The sequence below is a fragment of the Apteryx mantelli genome, chromosome 2, assembly GCF_036417845.1.
Source record: "Apteryx mantelli isolate bAptMan1 chromosome 2, bAptMan1.hap1, whole genome shotgun sequence".
Lineage (NCBI taxonomy): Eukaryota > Metazoa > Chordata > Aves > Apterygiformes > Apterygidae > Apteryx > Apteryx mantelli.
This window is the reverse complement of record NC_089979.1, coordinates 17,937,898-17,965,017: the sequence shown is the minus strand read 5'-3', so window position 1 is coordinate 17,965,017 and position 27,120 is coordinate 17,937,898. Positions and strand designations below refer to the sequence as shown.

Genomic DNA, 27,120 nt, shown 5'->3' with positions numbered 1-27,120 from the left:
TTTAGTTTAAAATATCTGTGTCAAAGGAAAGCTAGTTTTTATCATTGAAAACTTAATATGACTCCTTAGCATGTATGCACTATAATATCATCAAAGTACACTTCCTATCTAATTCAAAGCAGAGGATAGAGTCAAACTATTATTTCATGGGCAGGTGTACGCCTCATGTTTCCCAGTTCCTCGATGCTCAGATTTGAAATCTGAATGTGTCTTGCTTATGTAATTACATATATACATCTAATCTATATGACCAAAGCTAGAACAGTATCAACATCTGTACCACATTCATAGTCTCAAGAGATTTTTAGAGTAAAAATTAAAATCAAAAGTATCTTAAAATATAAAACAAGAACTTCTAATTCATTTTCATAATAGATAAGATCAAAGAAGAATGACAGGAAGTTCATTTTGGCTAATCATATCACTAGTGAGAGTGTAACACACAAACACATATATATCTTTACTTTATGTCAGGGTGGCAATCATTCACTAGAAAGGATATTACAAAACCAGCTTGTGAAATAAGTTTTTAAAATGAGATGACTTTCTCAAACTGATAACACAGTCAACAGCGATAAAGCAAATAATAAGAGAACAGGTTCTTAAATTATTTTCTGCTATTCAGGAAGCTTTCCTTTCACGAAGAGAATTGTTGGAAATTATTATTTCGAATCAAAATGATTGAGCTAACAAATGATTCTCTGTAAATATACTGTTAGGTCTTTCTTTTATGGTGATACACCTTACTTGAAATTTGTAGACTGATTTATTCCAAATAAACCTGTTTCAGCATTTCATTTTCTGCTGAAAAATAATCGTAAGTCAACAGTACTAATCAGTAAACAAAATTTGTAACTTGGTCATTCATGACATACATGTATCTAATGAAATGCTGACATTGCCAGAGCGCAGCTAACAGAGGCAGCGAACAGACGCAGCAGTTTGCGCAGCAGTGTTTGGGCTCTGACTAGAACTTGAGGATCTTGTTGGAAGTTGTGGGCTTCCTGAGGACCCCCGAGGAACTAGCAGATGATTGCTGTGAACAGGAAAGGGGAAGCTAGGCAAAGACAACTGCAGGAGGCCTTGACTTCTCCTGGGAAAAGCTCATGGGAAAAGCTCTAGCTAGGAGTGGCTGCTGCTAACGAGCTCTCTTGGTTGCCCCGGCCAGAGGGAGTTGGGGCCTTTGATCCCAGTGGCCCTTGATTAGGGTGGTCAAGCACCCTCTTAGCCAGTGCTGGGGAGAGGCCTGTATAAGAGCCAGGCCTAGAGCGCAGCTCCCAGAGCGCAGCGAACAGATGCAGCAGTTTGTGCAGAAGGGACCTTCGTTTCTGATCCCTGTGGCGTACGTTTCCTCAAGTATGGTCGTGACACGCCGCACAGCGCGTTCCCCAGTGGCTGATGGAGTTGCTGTGTCAGAGGCTGGGACCCAGACAGACCCTCTGACAGTAGATGCGGCTCTCCAGGTCTCAGGCTGCAGGGAGTGCTTGGGGCCTCTCCGGGAGGCCTGGGCTGGCAGCCAGCTCTCCTGCAGGAGGTGTGCTGCTGTTGACGAGCTGTGTCGTCAGGTAAGGGAGTTACGGGAGGAGGTCAGCAGGCTGCGCAGCATCCGAGAAGCAGAGCAGGAGATAGACAGGGTATTCTCGGAGACTGTGCAGCTTCGGGAGTCCCAACCTCCTGCAGCAGTGGAGTTGCCGGAGGGCTCTGTGCCGTGTGAAATGGTACATCATAACATCGTAGATGAAGGTTGGAAACTGGTCACTGCTTGTGGGAGGAGAAAGGCTCCTACTTCTCCCGAAGACTTGCAGGTGAAGAACAGGTTTAGTGCCCTCCAGGATGAGGAGGAGATGGGCATGGCTGCCAGGGAAGTACCTGGGACAACAGACCCTGTGCCCTGCCGGAATGCCCGGAAAAAGCGGCGGGTGATTGTTGTGGGGGACTCCCTGCTGCAGGGGATGGAGGCATCTATCTGCCGACCTGACCTCTTGTCTAGAAAGGTTTGTGGCCTGCCAGGGACTCGTGTGAGAGATGTCATGGAAAGACTGCCTAGGCTCGTCCATTCTTCGGACTATTACCCACTGCTGCTCTTCCATGTGGGCGCCAATGACACCAAGGGCAAACTGGAGACCATCAAGCAGGATTTCAGAGCTCTGGGGATGGTGGTCAAGGGTCTGGGAGCCCAGGTTATCTTCTCCTCAATCCTGCCAGTGAGGGGGATGGATGAGAGAAGGAGGAGACGGACTTTCGAGGTTAACGACTGGCTGCGCCGCTGGTGTTGGCAACAGGGTTTTGGTTTCTACGACCATGGGACCCTGTTTGAAGATCGACAACTGATGGCGAGAGATGGGATCCACCTCACGAGGCGGGGCACGCGGGTCTTTGGCCAGCCTGGTAAGGAGGGCTTTAAACTAGGAAAGATGGGGGAAGGGGAGAGTTATAGTGACAGGGTAGTTGGCAAAAGACTGCTCAAGTCAGGATGCCTCCAACAGGTGAATGCAGCCAGGGAAGTGCGCATGGGATGTGGCTATGGAGGACCCTCTTTTACCCCTCCTGGGAAACCTGCATGCTCGATCACCTCCCTGAAATGCCTGTACACCAATGCACGCAGCTTGGGGAACAAACAGGAAGAACTAGAGATATGTGTGCGGTCGCAGGGCCATGATCTCATTGCCATTACAGAGACATGGTGGGATAGCTCGCATGACTGGAGTGCTGTCATGGATGGCTATGTGCTTTTTAGAAAAGACAGGCCAGGAAAGCGAGGTGGTGGAGTTGCTCTTTATGTGAGAGAGCAACTGGAATGTATTGAGCTGTGCCTAGGGGTGGATGAAGAGCGAGTCGAGAGCTTATGGGTAAGGATCAAAGGGCAGGCTAGCATGGGTGAGACTGCTGTGGGTGTTTACTACAGGCCACCTGATCAGGATGAGGAAGTCGATGAGGCCTTCTACAGACAGCTGGAAGTAGCCTCACGATCCCAGGCCCTGGTTCTCATGGGGGACTTCAACCACCCCGATATCTGCTGGAAAGACAACACAGCTAGGCACAAGCAGTCCTGGAGGTTCCTGCAGAGCATTGGTGACAACTTCTTGACACAGGTGGTGGAGGAGCCAACAAGGAGAGGTGTGCTGCTGGACGTCGTACTAACAAACAAAGAAGGACTGGTTGAAGATGTGAAGGTCGGGGGCTGCCTTGGCTGCAGTGACCATGAGATGGTGGAGTTCAGGATCCTGCGAGGAGGCAGCAGGGCACCAAGTAGGATCGCAACCCTGGACTTCAGGAGAGCAAACTTTGGCGTCTTCAGGGACCTACTTGGAGGAATCCCACGGGTTAGGGTCCTAGAAGGAAGGGGCGTTCAAGAGAGCTGGTTAATATTCAAACATCACTTCCTCCAGGCTCAAGAGCAGAGCACCCCTATGAGTAGGAAGTGAAGCAAAGGAGGCAGGAGACCTGCATGGATGAGCAAGGAGCTCCTGGCAAAAGTCAACCAGAAGGAGGAAGTATACAGAAAGTGGAAAGGGGGACAGGCCACTTGGGAGGAATATAGGAACATTGTTAGAGTATGCAGGGATGCAACGAGGAAGGCTAAGGCCCGTTTGGAATTAAATATGGCTAGAGATGTCAAGGACAGCAAGAAGGGCTTCTTCAAATACATCAGTAGCAAAAGGAAGACTAGGGAAAATGTGGGCCCTTTGCTGAACGGGGTGGGTGCCCTGGTGATGAAGGATGCAGAGAAGGCAGAGTTACTGAACGCCTTCTTTGCTTCAGTCTTTACTGCTCAGGCCAGCCCTCAGGAACCCCAGACCCTGGAGACAAGAGAGAAAGTCTGGAGAAAGGAAGACTTTCCCTTGGTCAAGGAGGATTGGGTTAGAGATCATTTAAGCAAACCTGACACCCACAAATCCATGGGCCCCAATGGGATGCACCCATGAGTGCTGAGGGAGCTGGCGGATGTCATTGCTAAGCCACTCTGCCTCATCTTTGAAAGGTCATGGAGAACAGGAGAGGTGCCTGAGGACTGGAAGAAAGCCAGTGTCACCCTGTCTTCAAAAAAGGCAAGAAGGAGGACCCTGGCAACTACAGGCCAGTCAGCCTCACCTGCATCCCTGGAAAGGTGATGGAGCAGCTCATCCTGGAGGCCATCTCCAAGCATGTGGAGGAAAAGAAGGTGATCAGGAGTAGTCAGCATGGATTCACCAAGGGGAAATCATGCCTAACCAATCTGACAGCCTTCCAGGATGGAATGACTGGCTGGGTAGATGAGGGGAGAGCAGTGGATGTTGTCTACCTAGACTTCAGCAAGGCTTTTGACGCTGTCTCCCATAACATCCTCATAGGTAAGCTCAGGAAGTGTGGGCTGGATGAGTGGACAGTGAGGTGGATTGAGAACTGGCTGAATGGCAGAGCTCAGAGAGTTGTGATCAGCGGTGCAGTCTAGTTGGAGGCCTGTAGCTAGCAGTGTCCCCCAGGGGTCAGTCCTGGGTCCAGTCTTGTTCAACTTCTTCATCAATGACCTGGATGAAGGGACAGAGTGCACCCTCAGCAAGTTTGCTGACGATACAAAACTGGGAGGAGTGGCCAATACGCCAGAGGGCTGTGCTGCCGTTCAGAGAGACTTGGACAGGCTGGAGAGGTGGGCAGAGAGGAACCCCATGAAGTTCAACAAAGGCAAGTGCAGGGTCCTGCACCTGGGGAGGAATAACCCCATGCACCAGTACAGGTTGGGGGTTGACCTGCTGGAAAGCAGCTCTGCGGAGAAGGACCTGGGAGTGCTGGTGGACACCAAGTTAAGCATGAGGCAGCAATGTGCCCTTGTGGCCAAGAAGGCCAATGGTATCCTGGGGTGCATCAGGAAGAGTGTTGCCAGCAGGTCGAGGGAGGTGATTCTCCCCCTCTATTCAGCCCTGGTGAGGCCACATCTGGAGTACTGCGTCCAGTTCTGGGCTCCCCAGTACAAGAGGGATGTGGCACTACTGGAGCAAGTCCAGCGAAGGGCCACAAAGATGATTAGGGGACTGGAGCATCTCTCTTATGAGGAAAGGCTGAGAGAGCTGGGCCTGTTTAGCTTGGAGAAGAGAAGGCTGAGAGGAGATCTTATCAACGTGTACAAGTATCTGAAGGGAGGGTGTCGAGAGGATGGGACCAGACTCTTTTCAGTGGTGCCGAGCGACAGGACGCGAGGCAACGGGCACAAACTGAAACACAGACGCTTCCATCTGAACATGAGGAAAAACTTTTTCACTGTGAGGGTGACAGAGCACTGGAACAGGTTGCCCAGAGAGGTTGTGGAGTCTCCTTCTCTGGAGATATTCAAAACGCGCCTGGATGCAATCCTGTGCAATGTGCTCTAGGTGACCCTGCTTGAGCAGGGGGGTTGGACTAGATGATCTCCAGAGGTCCCTTCCAACCTCAGCAATTCTGTGATTCTGTGATTGTCCTTTCTGTAAAAGTCAGCTCTTTTCTCTGGAATTCAGATGCATTATAGTTGTAATCAAAGATCAAGTGACTGCAACATTTTTAAGAGAAAAAAAATCTTTCAACAAAAATTGAGCTACAGGCCTTATCTACTTCTTTTTCTGTCTAGTTATTTAAACAGATGACACATGCAGTTTAATGCTGACTCAAGACTGAGAAGAAATAAAGAGCACAATACACTTTTTTTCTCAAAACTCTGAAAACACACCGTTTCTTGGGTACTATGAACTTATTTCAAGTTTGCTCACTTGCCCACTTAAAGCCACTTCTACCTAGTAACAACTTATTTGAAAGATTTGAATGGTCAGTCCAAAAACCCGCTGTAAATCATCCACAACACAAAGCTGGCAATGTAATATTGGTTTTCTGACTAGTATTTATTAAAAAAAGAGTTTTTAAAAAGTGTGCATCTTCTGTGGCTTACCTTTGCACTCAGGTTGTCTTCCTGTCCAGCTTCCATTTGCCATACATGTTCTTTCTTCTGAACCATAGAGAATATATCCAATGTCACAGCTGAAATGTACCGTGCTTTTAATTTTAAAACTGTTCTCTTCCCTAGACCCATGACCTGGGATACCTGGATCACCACAAGAACCAGCTGTATCACCTGGAATTTAAAATGTAAAGATTAGACTAAGTATGAAATATGATTATAATACTGTATTTAAAATATATGTTTATATATTTTAGATATAGACAGATATAGCCATAGCCATAATTAAAGATAAAAATGATAAAGATAAAGATAAGATAAAGATCAAGATCAAGATCTGTGTGGGTGTGAGTGTCTGGAATTACAAAATTAGTTGATTCTCAAAATGGTTTGGTATTACTGATTTTATATTAAGTACAGAACAGAAATTATAATTATCTCAAGGTTCTCTTTAGATCATGATAAATTTTGGTGACAGAATCATCAAACAAGAATAGACAAGCGAATAGGAAAACTTTGGTCATTTTTCATTCAAAATTAGGAATTCTGAGAAACACCAAGGTCCTAGTCATAAAGATAATTTCCTTGTTTGTATATCTGGTATTCATAAAATACTTCCTACTTTTATGATATCATTAGAGTGTCAACAGTTTTACCACAGAAATAAAGCCGTAGTCAACAATTTTATGCGCATTCAACATCAAGTATTTCCGCGATTTATATGAGTGTTGAAAATTCAGTTCAAGACAGCCTGATAACTAAAATCTCCCTCAGCTAGAAATGTGTAAGCAAATTCCAAATTGGAAGGGTTAAGGTTTTAGACCATTTGTCATACATCAAGGTTAAAATAATCTGCATTTTAATAATGGTAATAGTAATAATAATACATAAGATTATATATCTAAACCTGTATTTGTGAGTCAAAAAAACCCCTGATTTAAAAAAAAAGTGAAAATTGATAGGAAGCTTTAGAAAATTTACTGTTTTTGAACATCAGGTCAGTTGTTTACATCTCAATAAATCCTTAAGATCAACTTTTTTTTTAACCCTGATGTTTTATCTTTTTAAAGGTCTTTAAGTTGGTAAGTAATAATAGAAATAAATAGACTATGGTGTACTGTATTGCTGAGTTTCAACATAAAAAAGTCAGTTCCTCATCTAGAATTCTTGCATTTGTAGTAATTTAAAACTATTTACGTTTTGGCCCATGGCTATTCGACGTATGGTTTTCTATGACAATTTGCAAATAAACTGAATAGTCTCTTATACTAAAAATAAGTCAAAGGTCATAATGTTTCTTAGAGCATATCTGCATATTATGTACTCAGTTATACTACTGTAAATTAAGAAGAAATATTTTAAGAACCAGCTAGTAAGCTTTAATTCAACTACTGAAGATCATCATATTACAGGTTTACATTACAGAAAATGATATTAAAATATTTGCATAAATGATATAAACAATGCTTTCTGTAGAATGATAATACTTCTCTGGTACTTATCTAAGCTTAAATATCAGTCATCCTAAGTTGTTACATTGAAGTCATAGACAAAGTCTTCTGCTCCAAATTCCCATAAGAGCAAAAGTGACAAATGCACAATATATCTTTGGCATATATGGGAGGTTAGGACGCTGGAGTTACAGATACAGACTAAAAAACAGTTGCCCTTGCCAATCAGTTCTGGGAGCCTCGCAGACAGTGCAAACTGTACTATTGGAGTCCCTGGTTGGGCACCTCTTTTTACTAACAAAAGCAGTTACAGAACTGAATAGCGAAAGCAAGTAAGACTAGAACTTACATGGTTTGCTTGGAGAATTATCGTGTAAGAGCAAATACGGTTACACTGGTTTTAGTCTGACACATCCAAGAAGATGAACAACTATTTGACACCTATGAAGCTAGTACATGTGCCAGCCTGCAGTTTTGGAGGTCATGCTTACTAAACCTTTTATTTCCTTTCATGTAGGCCATGTTTCCTTCCTTCCCCACAAACTCAGGGGAAAACAACATAACTGAGCATTTCACGAGCTGATCTGCACATATCCTATAGGCTTGTGGGAGAAGAGTATGCAGCTCTGGAAAGGCAGCTTGAAGGCGTACTGGAGAGTCGCAGAGGATGGCAGAAGTCTGCTTGGAAATGCAAACTAGAACAAACTTGGGAGCTCATATTACCTCTCCACCTCCTTGCTTAAGCAGCTAGCAAAGCAGACTTCTTGTGAATCACTGCCAGGACCTTTAGGAGCCAATTTTATCACTAAGTTATCATGCTCAAACTGACCCTTTTCATTTAAGAATGATCAAACAAGCTAATGTAGTCACACCTATTACATTGCAAACCTTTATAGTATGTATGTGCAGAAAGTACGTGGTCCTGTGTATTTTAATGAATTTATCATTAGCGAATTATCTCAAGTTCATGTAAGACCTAGCTGATTGCCTCATTCAAAAGCAGAGACTCTCAAGTTTAGGTTCTTTTCTGTTTACCCTCTTGATCATGTGACGTAGATCACTAAAGTAGCCTATCAGCCCCCTTTCAAAATAGATAAACCGTAAAGAGTTACAAATCCACAACCCAAATTATAGCAAGTCAAAGAACATTACAAGCTTTCAGTGGTCTTTCAGTGTTCTATTGTCCAAGCTACTTGGATACCTTATGATAGCTAAGTTTTAAAATACTTACTACTACATTTTTAAAATTAATTTACAATTGCACTGGTTAAAGACATTTTGATTGTTATTTAGGAAATCCATATCCTGCATTTGCCCGTCTTATTCATTTAGATTATAAAGAATTCAGGGCAGGGCCCATTGATTATTCTACATTTGTACAGTGTACTATAAATGTTCAGTCTTCAGCAAGTGACTTTCTTGGCACTACACCTAAAATAATTTTATTATGAATAAAATGCAAATAGGCTTTTTGCTGTGCAAAGTATGAATTGCATATTCCTCTTGTAAATGAAATCATGTGTTCTTAACTACTGCCTAATTATTAGTGGAAAAAATTATTCTTTTAATATTAGGGAGGTTAACCACCAGCTTTTTTGATTGAAGATTACAGAAATACATTTTCTGAAAGTAAGTGAAAATCACATCAAGAAGCGACAAGTGATATAATCTTCCACAATATCATAACAGAACATATTTTTATGACCTCATGCATCAGAGAGATTTGAATAAGTGTTTTTCACAGTTGACCACAAACCACTCTTTATCCACATATGCTACAAATTCTCAATGGTCATTTAATTTTGATGGGAGAAGGGTATCTAGACCACTTCAGTAAGTGCACACCAGTGCTGCACATAAGAGCAATTATGAGTTGCTGCAAATTGCTGACTGCAGCTGACATGCATGAGATGATAACTGAAACTGTGTTTCCGAATGCCAACAGGTATCAGTGGGACACCACAATTCTCTCTCTCTCTTTGAGGTGTGAAACAAAGTGCCATGTATCAAGAAGGAAACTGTTTTAGGGATGATGTGACAAAATTTGGTTATATTATATTGACTCAACTAGCACTGTCTGTTTGAATTCTTCTCCATATATGAAAAGGACAATAATGCCTTTTCTTTGGTCAGTCAAGCATTCTGTATTGTTTTTTATTAATATCACAAAACACGATGTCCAAGGTTTGTCTATATGTACGAAATGGGGAAATCAATTATCAAATCTATTTATGAAAAATAATGATTTCACATATACTTGGATGGAAAATGCTTTGATTCTGTATGATAATTCATAAATCATTTTAAAATGAGAAAGCATTAGCCTTTGAAAACCAACTCTTAAAGTTGTCCTGAGCTAGATTTCAAGCTTGGTAGAATTAAACTAAAGAAAATACCTGTACATGCTCTGATACACTGCCACATAATCTGATTCAATATGACTCACATTTGAATCTGTATCAAAACAATGTTGTAGGGACTTGTCTTAAAAAAAAAGGCTTAATTTACCCCCCCCCAAAAAAAAAACTGATTAGATCTGTGCATTCCCTATCTGTGAGCATAAAAATCATCATCAGAACTTTTTTATCTCATTTACATTTCTTAAGAGTGCTCATTGCAAGCCATTTGAACACTTACTTAACTTAATAACCAAATGACTATAGAATAGTTTTATCTGCACTACAGTTTCTTTGATATTTTCCTTACATTTTCAGGCTTTATATTTGTATTTCTTGATTTTTTGTTTATTGCTTTAAAGTTTAAAATTTTATTTGAATTCACAGATTCAAAGTTAAATTTTTGAAGAAATTTTCAGGTTTTTTTTTTGCTAATGACTGTGAAAAACTATCTATAAATAGCCTTAGATTTTATCCCAAAAGGCACATACCTATTTTTCCCAAAACAAATCATGTGTGTACAGTACTAGTTGTAAAAATATTTTTGATGAACCTAATCTGAATTTGCACTGAATAAAAAAGATATTATTTTATGATTAATTTATATTAATAACTTATTATTAGAAGGTTCTATTATTTTGCATTAAGCTTTGATTTCTGGTGCATAACTCTAAACGTCACAGGTTATAAAAACTTTGTCTTTGCTCCCTCTGTGGCAAATCTCCCTTTGATTTTACTGATAGAAGGCTAAGGCATGAAATTAGGTGCTCATATTTTCTGGTTTCTCAATCACATTTTGTGTTATAATGGCAGATTGGTGGAAGAAGAGGGACTCACAGAGCAAGATAACAACATTTAGATATGTCCTCATCTGCAACCACTTGCTTAAAGTCTGCACTGAAAGGTTCAGATACTGAGCAAATTCTTTCAACCCTTTGGAATTTAGTGCAAGATTTTAACCAAGAAGCACTAATTTAATATATCCTATTAATTTTTAACCATTTCTGTGTCATATCATATAAAAAAATCATATTTCAAAACTGTAGCTGATGTAAACAGTTTATGACTAAATACACAAAAGAGATGAAGGCAGGAGAAATAAAAGATAATTTGAAGTGAAATAGTCATATTAATGCTGTAAATAGCCTTGAATTTTTAATGTGAAACTGGCATAGCAGTACTGTCAGACTTGCATATCAGTTAATATTCATCTCTTGCTTTTGCATAGCTGTAACTCAAGGGAGAATGGGTCCCTTGTTTTCTTCCTAGTTCTTACCTTTGAAGATATCGGAGTACTTTAAATTATATAGGTCTGAATAAGCTCAAAAAAAGAAAGGATTTCTTAATCTATGTAATGGAAACAAGATGACAAGAAAAAAAAAAAAAACTCAGACATTTATTAAGAGTTAAAACTGATAACACGATTAACTTCTATCAGAACCTGCATACACATATTTTAAGACCAGAAATGAGACTTAGCCAACCCCCCAAAATTTGTGTGATTTGGGTTTCTATATTTCACTTGATCTTTGTTGTTAAACTGCATCAAACTAAAGTTGTGAAACAGAACAGTCCTAAATTTAAAGATGTTCAGAAAACATATCTTGACTTTGGTGAGGGCTACTCTTAAAATGATTAGCTATTTTTCTCTCAAAACCAAGTATCCTATCTTGAAATAATGTGGAGCCCACTGGGCCTTATTAAAAGGACGAATGTATTATGCATTTAAAATATAACTGAGATGGTTTCAAGTCAGTAGTTATTTTGCAAGTTAAAAAAATGAATCCATCATCTTGAGGAGATAATGATGCAGGGTTTCCCTATGGAAATTAATACACTTACCATGAGTAACATAAAAAGTATGTTCAAAACAAACCAGTTCCCTTTCCATTCCATCAAATGTGAAATTTCCTATTTGTGCTAAATGTCATTGGGAAAGTTCAGCTTCCCCAAATGATTTTCTTGTTAATAGAATTTTTAATTTTATAGCTTTTTTTTTCACTTCTGTTAAGATAGTATTTTAGTTTTACATAAAATTTTCCAATTTGAAAAACGGCCTTCTGACAAAACCCAAATAATTTCAAAACAATTTCAGGGCATTCTCAGTAATTCAAAAATATTACCTGAGCAATGAGGAAGAGATCCACTCCAGTGTCCATTTAACTGACATGTACGAGATGACTGCCCTAACAGTGATCGTCTACCTGTGCAGGTATAATGAACAGTAGACCCAAACGTATACCTATCTCCAGACAGGACCGCATTAGGAGGAACGCCAGGATGGCCACAGTCAATCACTACAATGCATAATTATTGGAGATAAAAAAAGGTTATTATCACTGATCAAACAGTTTGTAGTTATCATTTTCACAACTCCATACATAAACTTTGTGAAGAGGTTGACCTTTATAGGGCTTGGAGGAGGGGTTAAAGTATGTGATTAGAAACACGAAATATATTAAGGAACAAAAGCTGTAAAACAAGTGTTTGTAGACCTCAAAAAGATACTTTATGCACAGATATTGATATCAAAAAGTGGCTAAATATCTTTTAACATTTCCACTGAGATGAGCTTTGTGATGTGAATGTGCACACCCACCCACCCTGATCTACCTAGTCCTCAGAGAAAGAATTCAGTACATATAAAAGTAGAGTACATATAAATGTATATGAAGAGAGTACATATAAAAGTCATTGCTGAGGTACAGAATACCCAAACTTGCATCTCTGATATGCTGGTCCTGAATCATTGATTATGAAGCCCATTAGGTTTAGAAGCAGGAAAATGAAATTTTGCTATCAGCTTTAATGCTAACTGCTGATGTACTAATTTCATATTGATTTAAGTTTTGGTTACTTAAAATTTTGTATGCCGATTAATAAAATACTTGTTTAGATATTTTTAACCAATCCTGTTCCTAGGCACCCTCAGTTGATGTTAACTGCACAGATTTTGCAGGGAATTCCTACATGATCCCAATCTTATAAATGGTCATGGATAAGATCCCTACTCATTTGTCACCCTCTTCATTTTGATCAGTTATTACCAGTTATTTTCATATTGTGATTAATTTTAGTACTCTCATAATCTTGCCACTTTTGTGATTTCCTCTTACAGATTGCACAGAACGGCATGCAACTGTTAGCTTATACACACCTAATTCTTCTAGCTGGCTTAAATGTCATAAAGTACTTAAACTTAGCACAGAAAAATGGAAAACTTAACATGGTATCTTGTGTCCTTTAGTTGTCTCTTAAACATACAGAAAATTCTGATATTGGTCAAAAACAGTCACCTTTTCAGGAATGAAAACAGGCTAAATGATAGAAACTTCACCAACAATCAGGATAATGCCATTGAAATAATTTCAGCAGCCTCCTATCTACTGTAAAGTTTTATAAAATAATAGTGAAGCTACCTTGGCTAGACCAACAGGCAGCTATTCAGTAAGAGTAATGTAAAAAGACAAAAGGTCTTATGCGTCATTATGGAGAACATTATCTACGTGGGCAATATATGTAAGGGAAATAAAGCTCTGTCCTGTAGTACTGAAAAGAAATAGCTAGTCTGTCTTTTAAGCTTAAGAGTACACATCAACACCTTATGAAAGAGAATACCCTCACATGTGAAAACAATAAACAAAAAGCCCTAAGAATTCAGAGCAAGGAATAAATTTAGAAGGTAGCTAAAGATGTAAAGTTCTGAAAATACACAATTAAAATTCATAAGATAAATTCACTCTGTTCACAGAATCAGTCTAGCCTTGCACGTTTGATTCTTTCTTATTTTACACCTGTCCTGTGGCATGTGTTCTTGGCCACAGATATTTGTATTTACTGCAATGTATAGTTGTAAATACCATGGTAGTTACAGTCTCCTAAATCATACAATATAGTCTGCACCAACACTTCATCCTCTTCCATATCTTTTTCAACAGGAATTTTTTATCTCTACTAGTAGCTTGATCATAGTTGAAGATACATTCAATTCCTCAGCACTTATTATGTATACAACAGCACATTGGTTTTACAATACACCATATGACCAAAGTCATGTATGATGATTCATCCTCCTCTAATGTTTTTTCTCAGTCTTACAGTTTTACATTTATAGATACACTGGATCTGTGTTCAGTGACATAGGTTTTCCTAGGGATTCAACTTGCAAGATGCAGAACCTTGCTGACTCAGTCCCACGAAGGATTTAGGAATGTGTGTGTGATCAGTTTGCTCTGATTCCTGCTTAGCGCCATTGAGTCCTGTGACCATTTTATAGGATTGAAAGACTTTGCAGGATAACAGTCAGAATGGTCAGCATTACAAACTGAGCACCTGCTGTTAGCATGCTATTATTTAATCAAGCACTTATAAATAAAATCTACTATTAATTATGTAGCAGACTTGGAACATTATTAATGAGAAGGCATGTTGACTACATAAACTTGAATGAAATGAAACTATATCTTCTTGTGAACAATGCTCACAAATTTTCAGGGTGTTTTTGTTCACTTGCATTTTTCTTGCTTGCTTGTTTTGCCCTTTTCAGATGTTGTCAGAGAAGAAGAATTAATTTCATACTGGTACCTTACAGTATCCAGTTTTGTGCTTTCCTATAGACACTTTCTTTTCTTACATCTACACTTCCATCTAAAAGTCCTGGAACCCTAATAACTGATCTAGAAAATTATGCCACCTTTTAATGTTTCCCTTAACATTCTTAAACAATCACCAAATTTAATTTTATATTCATGTTCTCAGGTGGAGATTTTACAGGAAATATTGATCATATTTCTTCTTTCCTCTGTCAGTGCTAATTCATCCTCCTTCTTAATTCCATCAGTTTCTTCCCTTCTGCCTCTTTGTTATGCTATCTAGTGCTGTTCCATCACATACCCACATGGTACCTTTTTATAGCTGTATAAACATAGTTTTACATTAATATAGTGACCTTGAAACAGATTTAAAGAACAAATCATAGAGGAAGGAGAAAAATAAAAGAGAATAATATTATTAATCTTTTCAGAGTATGTAAAATGTCATGTCAAATTAATATTTTTAATTATAACTTTCATAGACAAGAATTATTAACCAATTTCTGTTACACTGATACCTCACTTCCAAAAAAAAAAGAAATTCTGAGAGAAAGGTATCCAAACAATCCTTTTCTCTAGTATGGCACTTCAATGGCTACTTCTCTTTCCCAGAAAAATTCCAATAACCAAATATATAGCTAGCACTGACAGTGGATGAGATATATAACATTCTGGAAAAATAGAAAAAAGTATAAATTCCCATTCTTTTCAAGTCCAATGTGATGGAGAATCAGTAAAATTACAGCATTATTGTTCAAAGCCCAAATAAATGTACAAATGTTATGTCCTAGTTCTTGAGGGCTGAATTAAAAAGTACACCTTGAAGTTTCTTTAATCTGTATAGTTGTCAACAATTCCTACCAGTCTACCTGATAGCTGGGAATGGCTGTATGTGACACATCCTTTTCGTCAGGAAGAAATGTCAGGACAAGGTGCTGCGATAGAATTATTGAGCGGATGGCACATTCACCGGCGAAGCCTAGTCTATGTTATTTGGATTTCAAGCTTGGAAGGTGTGGATTGTATGCACTCACACCTCAGTAGTTTAGAAATAACAGATCAAAACATATGTCTCCAAAATAAATTGAGAATACTTTGCAGTACAGAAAACTGATATGGTGACTGTAATTCTTGGAGGTATATTGTCCAAACAGATCTTTCATTCTGAGTACACTTCAAATGTAAAGTATTGTCTAGCAACACGTGCTTAAGTAGCACGTGCCCCTGAAAGTCTTTAATTCAAAGGGAAAGTAGAAAGGGCATTATGACCCAAGCCACCACTGAACTCTGTTTCTTACAGGATTTTATAGTAGTTAGGAGAGTAGATCTTGTTGTAGGACAACACATTTCAAAGGAATGCAGTTACTTTACAGGTGAATGGCTTTTTCTTTGTCACTGTGTGCCTCTTGAAACACTCTATTGGCGTTTCAAAAGAAGGTTAGTACTTGGAGCCTCCTTACAAAGAGACTGAAATCCAGCTAGGTAAAAAAATAATAATAATTGAACCTAGGTCAAAGTAAAACACCTAGCCTGCTTTCCACTGCTTTTCTATTGCTCTCACAGTGGTAAAATGTGCAGACTACTGAATGACTGCCTTGCAGATGTCTCAAACAGAAACAATTTGCAAAACTTTGCAGAAGCTGTTTGGGCTCTTGTTGACAATCTACAGTAGCTACATCAGATTAGGTTTTAACAAGCTTTATGCTTATGAAATTTATGTGGATAGTGCCTCAGTTACAATTCATTGGCCTCTCCATATAAATGACACAAACCTGAGGGTGCCCTTTCGAAAGTACGTATAGCATATACGTATATAACTTTCATTCCCAAAGGTCAGTTTAAAACATGGGAAAATCTGTATTATTAAACTACTTCTGACAATTCTGAGTGAAGACTGAGGGAGACAATCACAAAAGGAGACAAAAAAAGTCTTTGCAGCTTTACCTTAAGGTAAAGGTTTTCTTAAGGTTTTCTTTCTCTTTGGAGGTATGTTATTTAATATTCGTTTGACTTTCTGAAATGGTAATGGTATCTTATAATTTAATGTGAAAAAGTTTACCTGTGAATTGCAATCAAGCTATTAATCCTGTCAAGGATAAGGGCAACTTCCAGAAATAAATGTTTTAACAGTTAAAAGAAATAAGAATTCAGATTTTTTTTGACAGAGAATAGTAGAACTGGAGAAATCTCAATTGATGAAGACTAATAAAGGTGAAATTGAGAAGTATTATCTACAAGATTAAAAATGTTTGTCCATGATTCCTGCATTAAGAAGTCTTAACACATTCTCCCTTTAATCTTTACAAAATAATGTTTTCAGCCATTCTCAGAGAGAAATCTTGATCCCAAAACCAAACCGTGTACAACAGCTTATAGAGGGCTGGGAAAATCAACCATCCAGGCTCATTAAAAACCTACAAAACTTCTGTGGCTGTATTTATATGACAGTTGGAAAGTGCTTTATGAGAAGCCAGAAAAAAAAAAAAAAAGAAACAAACAAAACAACTCCTTGTATTTGCTGATCCACTTGGCTCCTTAGTGGATAGGCTGCATGGGACTATGATGTTCAGGTACATTTAGTAGTGTGGTAAGCTGAGGTTCATGTGTGTGATCCTGGGGACACTTGTGGTGTGAGTGGGTGAGTCTGATCTTGCTACTATCCCAAGAGAAGTCTGGAAAATACTATCCTGACATATCCCAGTAGTCGGCTATTGCAGCTTTGAGTTTGCAGCTTGAGTGATTACGGTTTATTATGCGGATGTTTAATGGCTAATGAAGGCCATGTACTGGCAGATTCAATGGATATGTTTTCATCTCCAGATTGTTCCTTTACTGATACACAGTGCTATCAGAGATCATTTTTCTGAGGCATTCAGAGATGTTTGTGTTTTGGTTATTGATTTTCCCAAGGTTTCCCTGATATTCACTACAATCAGTAACAATATAGCTGTACTACTCAGACTGCTCTTAAGACCTTCCATCATCATCACACACATGAAAATGTATACAAATATGATTATTCTCATTGCTGTCATGAGACTGATGGAAATGTTGTGTAAAATATTACTTAATCCAGTTCAGATTCTTTACAGAAGGATACACATTATCTACTTACTAATGCATTCAGGTAGAGGCTTGTCCCAGTGGCCATTTGGTTGACAAATTAAAACAGAAGAGCCAAATAAAAAATATCCAGGATTACAGTCATAAAATACCACTGTGCCATATGTGAAATTTCCATGTTCAATTTTACTCTCTCTTATGGAATTTGCAGGAATTCCAGGATCAGAGCAATTGACCACTAAAAAGAAAAAAAAACACTATAAGCTTTAGATTCATATAAATACATTCTACTAGAATGGTCTTTACATAGTCTCCTATGCATTGTATGAGAAACTTCTGATGCTCTGGTATCCTGATTTTGTATATAATGATGCTGAACTAGAAAGACCATATGAAACCAGCAGATGCCAGATTCAGAGCAAATAAAAGGAAATGTTTCTTCACAGAGAGTCATGAAGCTCTAAAAGTCTTTGCCACTAAAAGTGACTGGACATACTAATGGAATCAAGGTCTAGAGAGGGTGTCTAAGCAAAAGGGCACTAACTGTGGTTAAGGAAATCTCTGGGGCACACAGTGTTGGAGGCTGGAAGAGAACTCTGGAAAAGTTGTCATTCACTACATACTGCTTCTGTATGTTTACTCTTCCCTTGACATAAACTATTGCTCATAGCTGGAAATAGGTTATGGGGCCAGATGTGCCTTTGGTCAAACCCACAGAGCCATTCAAACATCCTCATGTTCCTATATTACCATTTTGATAATTGAGCACATGACTGAGACAGGTGTTTTGAGCTCAAAGACAGATGGTCAACTAGGTAAGAAAGGGATGATGCTGCTAGAACAGGGAAGTATCCACAAATGGATATGTGCTCTTAAAAATATGGGTATACTTTGTTGGCTGAGAATACCGTTGGACTTTTTTGTGTCCTCAACTACTGTAGGATTCATACATTTCAAAACAACTGAAGACTGATATTTTTTTGCCACTTGCAGCTGACTGGTAAGGTGTGTATAATTCTTTTTTGGTGGGGTCTTGGAGAATTTATAGCAGTTTTCCATCCAGTTTTTCAATGGACTCCTCTAGTCATCACCTAATCAAAGTTATCCTAGAAAACTATACCTCATGTAAAAATGACTATCCCTATAATCAGTTGCATGTATATATGCATGTGTGTGTATGTATCTGTATGTGTATGTATCTGTGTGCATATGTGCATGTGTGTACATACATATATCAAAATGTGCTAGAAAGCACTGTAGTTTGAAAAGAAATAAAACTGTTGCCAGATTCAAGCCAAGATACCTTCTCCTACCTACATTACTCTGTGTAGTTGTTTTGTGGCTCACCTACTTCTCTCTACTCGCTATTCCAAATATTGGAGTCTGCTTCTGTGCTCTTCCTAGCAGTTCTCAAATACTGATACCTAAAGACTAGGATACATACATTTTTCATGGCTAGAACTAATTTACTGCTTGGACTTGACCTCTTTAACATTCAATGACAGACCAAGCTTTTTAGTTACATTGATAGATAGACCTGGTAAGTTTTTATTTTTCTCCTGGAGGAAAATTTAAGCTATATTTCAATTCATTTTCTGTTTTGCTAATAGGAATTTCATAATAATTGAACATTCATCTTCAGGTTATTAAGCAATAACTTTAAATAAAATGAAAATTATTTATTAATTCAACAATAATCGGATATATTGAATACTTGAAACAAAACAGAAATAGCTTTGAGCATTTCTACATTTTTTCAGCGATTACTGTAGCCGGCTAGGAAACAAACTATTTAGCAGACCCGTAGAGAGTATAGTCTGAGTTTGTCTTATGATTGCAAATAGAACCTTCACAAAGGCGTGCAGCCTTTTCTATAATATTTATTGCACTTTAGGCAGTTTTCAGATATACAAGGTAACTTCTTTTTACTTTTTAATTTAACGTCAGTACAAATAAAATAAAATCATAATAGAACAAAATCATAATAATTAGAATTGATTTTGCTGCACCTTACGAACAACAGTAATGATGTTTACACAAAGTTCGTTCTGTTATTTAAAGTCTGTTCTAAAACTAATATAAGATTTCAGGACTGTGTAAAATTAAAAAAAAAATCATCTCATCAACGTATTTGCTGAGCCCCTGATCCTTAGAGGCCAGTAGCTTATCAGACAGTTTGACACATTACTGTGCAATACTAGAACACCAAGGTGTTATAGTAGGTGGACTGAAGATGAAATTTATTAATACACAATATATGTTTTATACTGCAAAATAAAAAAAAAATAATGTCTCATCAACAAATATCTTCTTTGAAAATTCTAAAATATTTGACAGTATTGCTTAAGGCAAAGTGATGTAAGGGAAAGTGGAGGACATCCGTTGAAAGGAAAAGGTAGTAAATAAAATTACTATACATACATAAAATGATTTAGACTGTGTACAGATAAAAATCTACAGAAGCTGCCATGAAGCTTCTGAAGAATAATCAATATAATTCCTGTATGTGTTCAAGCAGGGTTACTGCAAAAAGTACATTTTTCTAAATGAGGACCATTTTAAACATTTTAAAAGCATTTAACAACAGACTTAGACAATGCTGATTAAACCTTTCCAAAAGGCTTATGAAAACTCAGAGAGAAATAATTTCAAATTACTTTTTTATTTTCAGTGAAGGACTTTTAAATATTTGAATTTCCAGAAGGGTTGAGAATCAACTTAAATGGATTATGCTAATGAATTAGAATAATAATAATAAAATAATGGAAGTGAAGCTGAGCAGTCAGTTCAATGCAAGTGAAGTAGGAAAAAAGTACATTCTCATGCACCTATTAGAACTATATAGGCTAAAAATGCAGAGAGCATTATTGCAGGATTTAAAGATGCTCTCTAATTATCTCTGTATAATGTATTTTGCTTAAGAAATGTACATAAACCAAACATAAAAAAAAAATCAGTACAAACTGCAGACACTTAAGGCAGTTTTCCTGCAACAGTTATGCTGGCAGCCTTTTGCATGCAGAACAGACCTAATGAAAGATGAATCGTGCTTCGTTAGTAATTTGACACCTGTTAGTAAGACTTAAGATCTTTCAATGTTTTGTCTTGATTGTGTCCCTTTGCCTTCAGTTTATTTTCCAAGCTTAATTTTCCAGGTCAGCTGGAAATCGGTAGGCGCTCGCATTCATACCTTTGCATATGGGAGGTGGGTGGCTCCACTGGCGGTTAGCCTGGCACTGGGCTTTGGTTGGCCCTTGCATAACGTACCCGGTGTTACATGAGAACGTCACAACATCGTTGAAGTTGAAACCGTTTCCACTTGTTCTTCCATAAATCGGACTGCCAGGGTGACCACAGCTAACAGCTAGCATACCAAAAAACAGAGAAACAAACCACAGACAGAAGCACGCTGTTATCACTTTTCATGATTCTGGGTAATTGTTAATGATTATACAATGGCAGGTTCGATATTTTAAGCTACTGAGCGCTTTCTATAAAATAGTCACATTCCTCTGAACTGAGTTAGAAGTGAGGAACGTGTTGTAGATGTTCAGCATTTTGTAGAGTCAAGTACTTATCTTCTAAACATACTGGCAGGCACAAAAGTAGACTTAAATGAAAATGCTTTTTTCTGAATGAACCTTGTTTAGTAAAAATTATAAAATAACTTTTAAACTGAATACAATTGTTATGCATGAATCAAGGCAAATTAAGAAAACTTCTGAAGAATCAGGAGAAGAGGAAGTACTTGATTTTCATTTCATACAGGCTGAAATCGAAAGGAAATATTTCAGTCTGTTAGTTCCTTGGGAATTATTTTTTACAAATATGTCTTATCTGCCCATTCTACTTTATCTTTGAGGCAAAAAGTGCTTATGGAAGTTATGAAGTTATGAAAGGATATATGAAATGTTATTGACTGTGATACTGTTCTTGTGTTCATACAAAAACTGACTACAGAAGGAGAAGCTCCTTTTTGATGCCCTCAAAGACCTGATGCAATATTAGTAAGGAAAATCAAACACAATTTTTTTCCCCCCAAATTAATTCAAATAATGCATAAATTTTTTCTTATATGCTTTAACAAACTCCAGTAGTTAGCAAAGGAAATGTTCATCACTAATTTAAAATAAAAAAGTATAACAGCACAAAATAAATTTTATCCAAATTTTTATCATTTTAGAATATTATTTTTCTAAATTACCTAAATTAATTTTATTAGGTCTGACAAACGTATGTTTTCTTTCTTGCCTTATGCAATAATCTTATCATAGTAACTCTAAAAGAAACTTATTCATAGAATATAAATGAACTAAAATCTTTAGCAACAAAAAAAAGTGAAAATAGTCTTTAAAAACCATCAGAGTATACAGACAGACCACAGTAAATTCTATGAATCAATACACATGCATATACACTAAAAATACACAGTAGGAATATATCCACCCATTGTACAAGCAAGAGTCATGCTGAATTCAAAAGTGAGAAGGTCAGAATCATTAAAATTTAAACATGTCGTCTCAAAAATTCCATTAAAACATATAGAAGAGTTAAGCAAATCAAGAAAGGTGATTTTTCTGCACTTCATTTGAACGTCAGGTCTAAAGTAGAGCTATTTCTGTAAAATGCATCACAGCTTTAGAGCTGGGTCTATATATAGTTATAACAGTTTGCCTTTTGTAAGTCTAATCTTTTTCCCAGGTCTTGTGTCCTTTTCTGAAATGCTGTATTGCCCATTCCCTTGTGTTCAAACAAGCACCATCCAGCTGTTTAGAGAAAAAAACTCTGTTCACTTTCTCTGCTGTTAGCAGATCTGAAAGCAATTATTTTTTTCAGTTGTAACACAGATATTAACATTTTAATTTAGAAATTCTTGATTACCTGTGTCTTTTTTTTTTTTGCTCTTAAAGGTTATCTGTAAAGAAGCGTGTTCCCTAATGCTTATTTGAGATGTAGTAAAAGCAAGTAATGATCTTTTAATAGATCATAAAGTGAAAACCAAACAAATAAATAGAACTATTGTAATAAAGTCTTATGTAAATCTAGTGCTATGTAGAACAAAATAGTAAAAGTGCTATGTAAAACAGTAAAGACAGTGAGCAAAACAGGTAAAGAATTAACAGTAGAACAGGTAGCATTATGATACATTTAGGTAGTTTCTGGCAAGGTTTTCTGCTACAAAAATGTAGCTATAAAAATAGTACATTTATTTGCAGGTGGATTAATACAGTTTCAAAACACTGATGTTACCGAACCTGAATTAGTGAACCATGGTTGTAATTCAATTGAGAATCCTTTTAGAACACTCAAACTTTTCTAAAACAAATAAAGTATTTTATGTTATTACATAATAGCATTTCATTTGTACGTTGATCCAGTTAATACATAAAAGGAGTCTCATTAACAGAATAAAAAAACATGCCAAAAATCCAAAACCAAAACTGAAAAACAAGGTAACAATATCTTTGTAAAAAGAAAAAAAATCTGTTTCTTGATGCAACCATTTTAGTCATCAGTTTTGATGGTATACTTCAAGAAGATCTACTTAACTAATTGCCGCGGTTTAGGTAAATGCACGTTACATACTTCCAAAGGCAACTAAGGGACACATAGCCATTTTTAGATTTGAACACCTGGGTGCCTAAGTCCCATTACTTTTTGAATAAGTTTCATATTCATATTTAAATAACAGGTATTTAGTAGCCAAAAGATGCAGTGGAAATTTTAAGCATCAACATTAAACTTCACAATTGATTTTAGGTGGCCATATACCTTTAAAGATCTGCTTTAAATAACGTTTTTTAAGAAATGAATGCCAAGTTCCAAAGTCATGCCTCATCTTGTCTGACAAATTATTCCTGTAGCATAATTTCATATGTGTTGCCATGCTTACTTACGCACACAGGATGGAAGCTGACCAGACCAGTTGTGATCTTGCTGGCATATTCGTACAGAAGAACCAATCAGCCGAAAACCAGGACTGCACTGGTATACAACTGTGTCTCTATATCCATAATTTTCTCCAATTACTTGACCGTTGACTATAAGATCTGGAATACCACAGTGACCAGCTACAATTTTCAAAGTAAATAATAAAAACAAACAAAAATAATGAGTAAATATGCCAGACAAAATTTAATTATATCTTCTTAATTAAAACAAGGAAATGTTGAACTGCTTTCAATTTCTTCTATTAACTTCATTCAAGAGGTTGTTTATATTAACTTGGAGAAAAATACAGTACTGCATTTGTGTATGTAAGATTTACACAATTATAAATCAGAAAAAAACAGTGAAACAAAGAGATTAAATGCCATTCATGTTATCAAATTTCCTTTCCAAAATATAAGCATTTCCTTTTTCTTAAAAAAAGAAAAAAAGGCTCTGCAAAATTCTATATTAATTCCATCTGTTCTATTTTGGCCAAAATTAAACTTAGCAAAATAGTCTCATTTCCATTAGGTGATTAGGTCATTATAAATATAAGTAAATATAAATGTAAATCCACAGAAATATAAATGTTATAATTTTTGAGGACATTATAAATATATCCTGACTTATAATGGAAAAAAAAAATAACTCAGATGATTTAGTGCTGGAACCTGACTCTCCGGATTGTCTTCCTGGGCATTCTTTCTCTCCCATTAAGAGGAATCCCCAAAAGACTAGTATGTTTGGGCTGAAGGCAATCAGTGTGACTATCTGTAAATGTCCTGTAACTGAAAAACTGCTGCTGTCTTGGCCTAAGCTCCTTCCCTGTGTGCTCAAAATATGTGAAGTATTTTACACTATGAGTGTAAATACTTATACACTATGGGTGTGTATGTAGGTATACACTATGAGTGACTTACAGTGACAAACACATTTAACCTAGAGGAAAGATGGAAAAAAGAATGAACTGTGTGCCTTTTTTTTAGTATATTTCTTAATGAACTCTAGAAAGTCCTTAGGCACTGCACTTCAATAAATAACGTGATAATGGAAAATCCTCTGAGAATGTATCAGCTATGATATATGATAAAGCACCGACTGCAAGAACAAGGAAGGAAGGTGAGGAATATGAGCAGTTTCATCTAGTACATTAGAGAATAAAATATTACCAGCCACCCAAGACTCCTGTGCTTCCCTTTTGTCCTCTTTTCCTCCTCCTCCAAAAAAAATCAAACCCAAAAAGCATGAGGTTGCAACTAAGAAAAGAGATTTAGAAGTAATATAGTTTGTTGCTTTTTTTTCTTTTGCAACTTTTAGGTCTTTATTATGTTCTCATATAAATTTTAAGGGTTTTCTTTCTTTTCTTTGAGGGCTAGAAACTTCTGGTAGAAAAAAGAAAAGGATTGCAAATCAGAGATTTTCTTAAAACTTGCCTCTGGCATCTTGGGCCTCATATGGTACTTCATTCTATGAGTTATAATAAAACCATCAGAATTTATAATACAGGTAGTGTATGAACCTTTGCATAGATTAAATAGATGGGTGCGATTCCACTTCTGTATGAGGAACAGAAGTCCAAATCTATTACTGTTCATGGGAACATCCCCCACTGTGGTGTTCCCTCCCCATTTCTCTCAGCGTTACATGAGGACCAGGCATACTTGAAATCCATGTTATATTGAACTGTTATATTTTCTGGGAAAAGAAAGTGGCATAATACATGTTTATAAAATTTTTCACAGAGTCCCTCTTGATTCTCCAGGAAATGCATAGTTTGTTCAGTCTGTAGTAGACTTTGTTCAATGTGCCTCGAAGGGCCCAAGTTCCCTATCCTATTGTACTTGCATGTTAACAAGCGGAGTAGTGAAAACTGAGCTGGAAAAAATCCACTTTCTATCAGAAGGGCAACCAAACAGGTTGTGGTGGTACTGACCATGCTCAGGGGAATCATTTTCTAATTGCATTTAATGAGTTCAACAATTGATAACTTACTACTTGGAGTAATTTTCACTGCAATGTTTATTATATTTGTCTGCAGACAACATCATCTGTTATACAAAGGATGACTACAGTCTAGCTTTCCCAAGAGGGTTTCTGATAAATTTACAATACTTGACCTGGTCTTTAATTAAGATTTTAGTGTTGTGTTACAGCCGTAGAGTGGAAGCAGAATGCATCACCAGAAAGGACTAGCTCCACTTCCTTAGTTGAGGGAATAAAGCTGGGATAATTTAACACACGAGGTGACCAAGATCAGACTGCAGCTTCTGTGACTGTGCATGGACAGCACAAAGAACAGGCAGCTGGAGCAGGTGCAAAATTCACTGTAAATCACCCATAAGTCTTGCAGTAATGTCTAACTCGACAAAGTTTAACATCACTTAAAATTCCCATCCTGTTGGCGTACTTTCTCTCAGTGTCATAAACTTCTCAGATGCTAGCTTTGACTCAAAACCCCTCTGTCTTTATTATATCCTCCCAGTCTGTAACAACTACATCTGTGGAACATTAGCTGTATTCCGTGACTAATTGTGAACTATTCATTATTAGGAAAGAAGAGTGTATTTTCTAAATAGTAGAGCCTAGTTCTATTCCTGTGTAAAGTTTCTAACCGGAAGAAAAATAAAATAGAAACCCAATTGTAAGAAGAATATTACAAAAATGTAGGTCTGTTATTTCAAAACTCTGTATCAACTAATTATGACGGTTTTAGGGAAATACATATCATTTAATAACAGGATATGCCAGACATCTGTGACACATTTTTAATCTCGATCTCAAAAAACAAATAAAAACCATTTAGGATTTGTAGGCTTTGCCTCCAGTTTTCACTCTGCTTTCCAGTAGAAGTCTTGTCTGTCTGAGACATAAAAAGCAAAACAAACAAAAAACAAAAACAAACAAACAAAAACAAACAAAAACAAAGCAAACAGACGGGTTCAACCCTATTAGTTTCATTTTCAAAACACCATCTGTCACGTAGTTGCACGTGGTAAGCAGTTAAGTGTGTCTGCCATAGAAAGTGTCCGTACTGGTATACACAGTTCCTGACAAAAGAACCTTTGAGAACATCACTGAAATTTACTCTAATCTATGCAGCTGAATAAATTCCCTCAGTTGCAATAAAATCAGAGGCTCATTAATATTTTCCAGAAGGTTTTTTGTTTGTTTGCTTTATTTTCCCACTTTATTTCACACATCCACAGAACTGGTCTCCCTCAGAGGAAATGAAGACCTTTCACTTGCAGTAGTAGCTATCACTGCTTCTCCAATACCAAGACAAAGAGGAGAAAAGGAGGAAAAAAACCCCTCAAATCTGAAAGAGGATTATTACTTATTTTCTATTCAATTTTATTCTATTTCTTATTTCTCCTATAAACAAGGTTTTTATTTCTTTCCTGCAACTTTTAGTAGAATTATTCTTTTATCATTTTTCTCTTAAGATATCTGTGAAGAAAAGAATTCCAAAATGCTCATTTCACATTAACAACATGTGCATATCCATTACTTCTATGCCTGAAGTTTTTAAAATCGTTTCTGCTATTAATTTATTTTCAGAACTTCCATTTTTAACTCTTAAGGAATTTATGTCAAATAAAGATATCCCCCCCACTCTTATTAAGAAAACTTGAAATGATTCTTTGAAGTGCCATTCAGTTTAGCCTTTGATGCATTTCTCTGTGTGTGTATATGCACACATGTATATATATAAATACATACATATATATATATACAAACACACACTTTTTTTTTCAGACAGTGAAAAATTTCCAAAGCTTTCAGAT

The 27,120-nt window shown here is 37.1% G+C and overlaps 1 protein-coding gene across 1 annotated transcript in view; it reads right to left on the bottom strand.

Annotated features, from left to right (window-relative positions):
- The window catches only part of CSMD3 (CUB and Sushi multiple domains 3), a 734,654-nt gene that overhangs the window by 42,455 nt on the left and 665,079 nt on the right, over window positions 1-27,120 (bottom strand). Inside the window, 5 exon segments of the mRNA XM_067292283.1 lie at window positions 5,894-6,076; window positions 11,873-12,046; window positions 17,457-17,642; window positions 20,595-20,768; window positions 23,302-23,475. Of these exon segments, the coding sequence (XP_067148384.1) occupies window positions 5,894-6,076; window positions 11,873-12,046; window positions 17,457-17,642; window positions 20,595-20,768; window positions 23,302-23,475 (891 nt within the window).